Genomic DNA, 1,886 nt, shown 5'->3' on the forward strand with positions numbered 1-1,886 from the left:
TACCCTTTTTTTTTTTTTTTTTTTACATAAAATGAAGCTTCCTCTACTCTCTTGCGGCTAAGAAAACTCCTCAGTCTCTTTCATGTGTGCTGCTCAAGTAGTCACATTTTGGATTTAAGAAAAAGATTTTTTAAAAACTTAATTGAAGATCTTAAAGCTCTCTCTTCTACATGAAAGCCTGTTCAAAGTTTCAATGCATAGAGAACTATGCCAAGTTAAAAACTTTTGTAAAAAACAGGGCTTGTAAAGGCCAGTTACTATGGTCAACAGACGATATCAGCAAACATGTTCATTTCCTATTTCCTCAGCTGTGCCCTAAAGGCATGCTATCCTCTTCTTGATATTACCTCCCAACACAGGAATTTCTCTTTGAAACAATTAGTTTATTTAATGTCGCTGAGTTTTAAGTGGATGGATTCTTAATATCCACAAATCACCTTTGTACTGTAAGGACTAGTGCAGAATCTGGTACATAAGTACTGTCTGCTAAATAGAAAAAAGAATATTCTGGTTAACGAACGGACATGCTATACTTTGCTAAGAGTAATTATACATACTACACATTTAAACTGTGCAAAATTAAATATAAGCTAAACCTGTTAGGCAAGTGTAAAGTTTTTAGCCTAGGCGGTGGGTGACGTGGTGGTTGGGGGCACTGGATTCCCACATGATGGACCATGGTTTGAGCCCCGACCAGGAGGCTTGCTTTCTCTCTCTCTCTTGCTCCATCCCTCTCTGGTCAAATTAAAAATAAATAAATAAAGTTAAATAAAATAATTATTTTAAAAACAGTTTTTAGCTTAAGAAAGAGGAAGCTCTCTACAATGATTTTAATTACCATGCCAGCATCACGCACCTGGCAGCTGTGTGGCAAGGGTGTAAAGACACAAAACCAAAATATAAAAGAATTCGAAGAGACGATCCTTTCACACACACACACACACTCCTGACGCTCCGTTTTGGGGCCCAAATTCTATTCCTTTGTGATGACTATGGTTCTTTCACAAAGTGGGAGCACAGAGAAGACAAAATCAGGCTTAGTGAGAGCGTCTACACCTTCACAAAGAACATGCTTCATCTTCTAAGTTCACTGAAGCCCAGGGAGGGCAGGTCTGAGCAATTTAACAGTCACAATGCGTGAGCCCCTAACGGTAACAAACAATGACATGCATATCTTAATTGTTCCGAGGGTTGCGTTTCATAACCGGAGGAAGGCGGAGATCCGCAAGAGCTCCCTAACCCGCTCCGCATACGACGCCACCGAGGATCCCCGGGCCGCGGCAGAGGTCTCCGTGCAGTCTTCACCAGAACTGTACAAAGCGCCCAGAACTGGGGTGAGGAGGGAGGAGAAGGACCTTTTCGAATAGGGCGCCAAAAACTACCACAGGAACTGACGGGACCGCGGGTGTTCGAAAGAACGCGTCCTAGTTCCGCCTTCCGGACACTGACCTGGGAGCCACCGAGGCACCCTCCGGGGCTTCTGTGCAAGCAACGCGCCGAGGCTCCGGTGAGGTCCGAGAGACAAGACCGCCCAGCCCCAACTCCGACCAGGCATCCAAGCAGCCACAGCGCCCAGGACCACACCCGCCATCTTCCCAGCTGTCCCTGCGCCCCGCACCGGCCCTGGGAGACGTGCGGGTCGCGGGAACGGGTCTTGCGCATGCGCCACCGGCTGGGGGGGGGGGGGGGGGGGGGGGGGGCCCGCCGGGCCGGCGCCCTGGGAGACGTGCGGGTCGCGGGAACGGGTCTTGCGCTTGCGCCACCGGCTGGTAGGCGGGGCTGCCCGAAGAGCGCCCCGGGCGCGCATGCGCAGAGTCGTGACTCCCGGCCCGCTTTACGCGTTTGGGAGGTCTGTCCGCTTCTTGCAAGATTTTTCCTGCGGTGGT

The 1,886-nt window shown here is 49.4% G+C and overlaps 1 protein-coding gene across 1 annotated transcript in view; it reads right to left on the minus strand.

The window, feature by feature from the left end:
• The window catches only part of ABHD10 (abhydrolase domain containing 10, depalmitoylase), a 22,970-nt gene extending 21,324 nt beyond the window's left edge, over positions 1-1,646 (minus strand). Inside the window, exon 1 of the mRNA XM_027774466.1 lies at positions 1,450-1,646. Within this exon, the coding sequence (XP_027630267.1) occupies positions 1,450-1,591 (142 nt within the window). The 5' untranslated portion in view covers positions 1,592-1,646. The remainder of the gene's footprint in view (positions 1-1,449) is intronic.
• Positions 1,647-1,886: the final 240 nt, after the last annotated feature.

Source organism: Tupaia chinensis, unplaced genomic scaffold (assembly GCF_000334495.1).
Source record: "Tupaia chinensis unplaced genomic scaffold, TupChi_1.0 Scaffold000437_1, whole genome shotgun sequence".
NCBI lineage: Eukaryota > Metazoa > Chordata > Mammalia > Scandentia > Tupaiidae > Tupaia > Tupaia belangeri.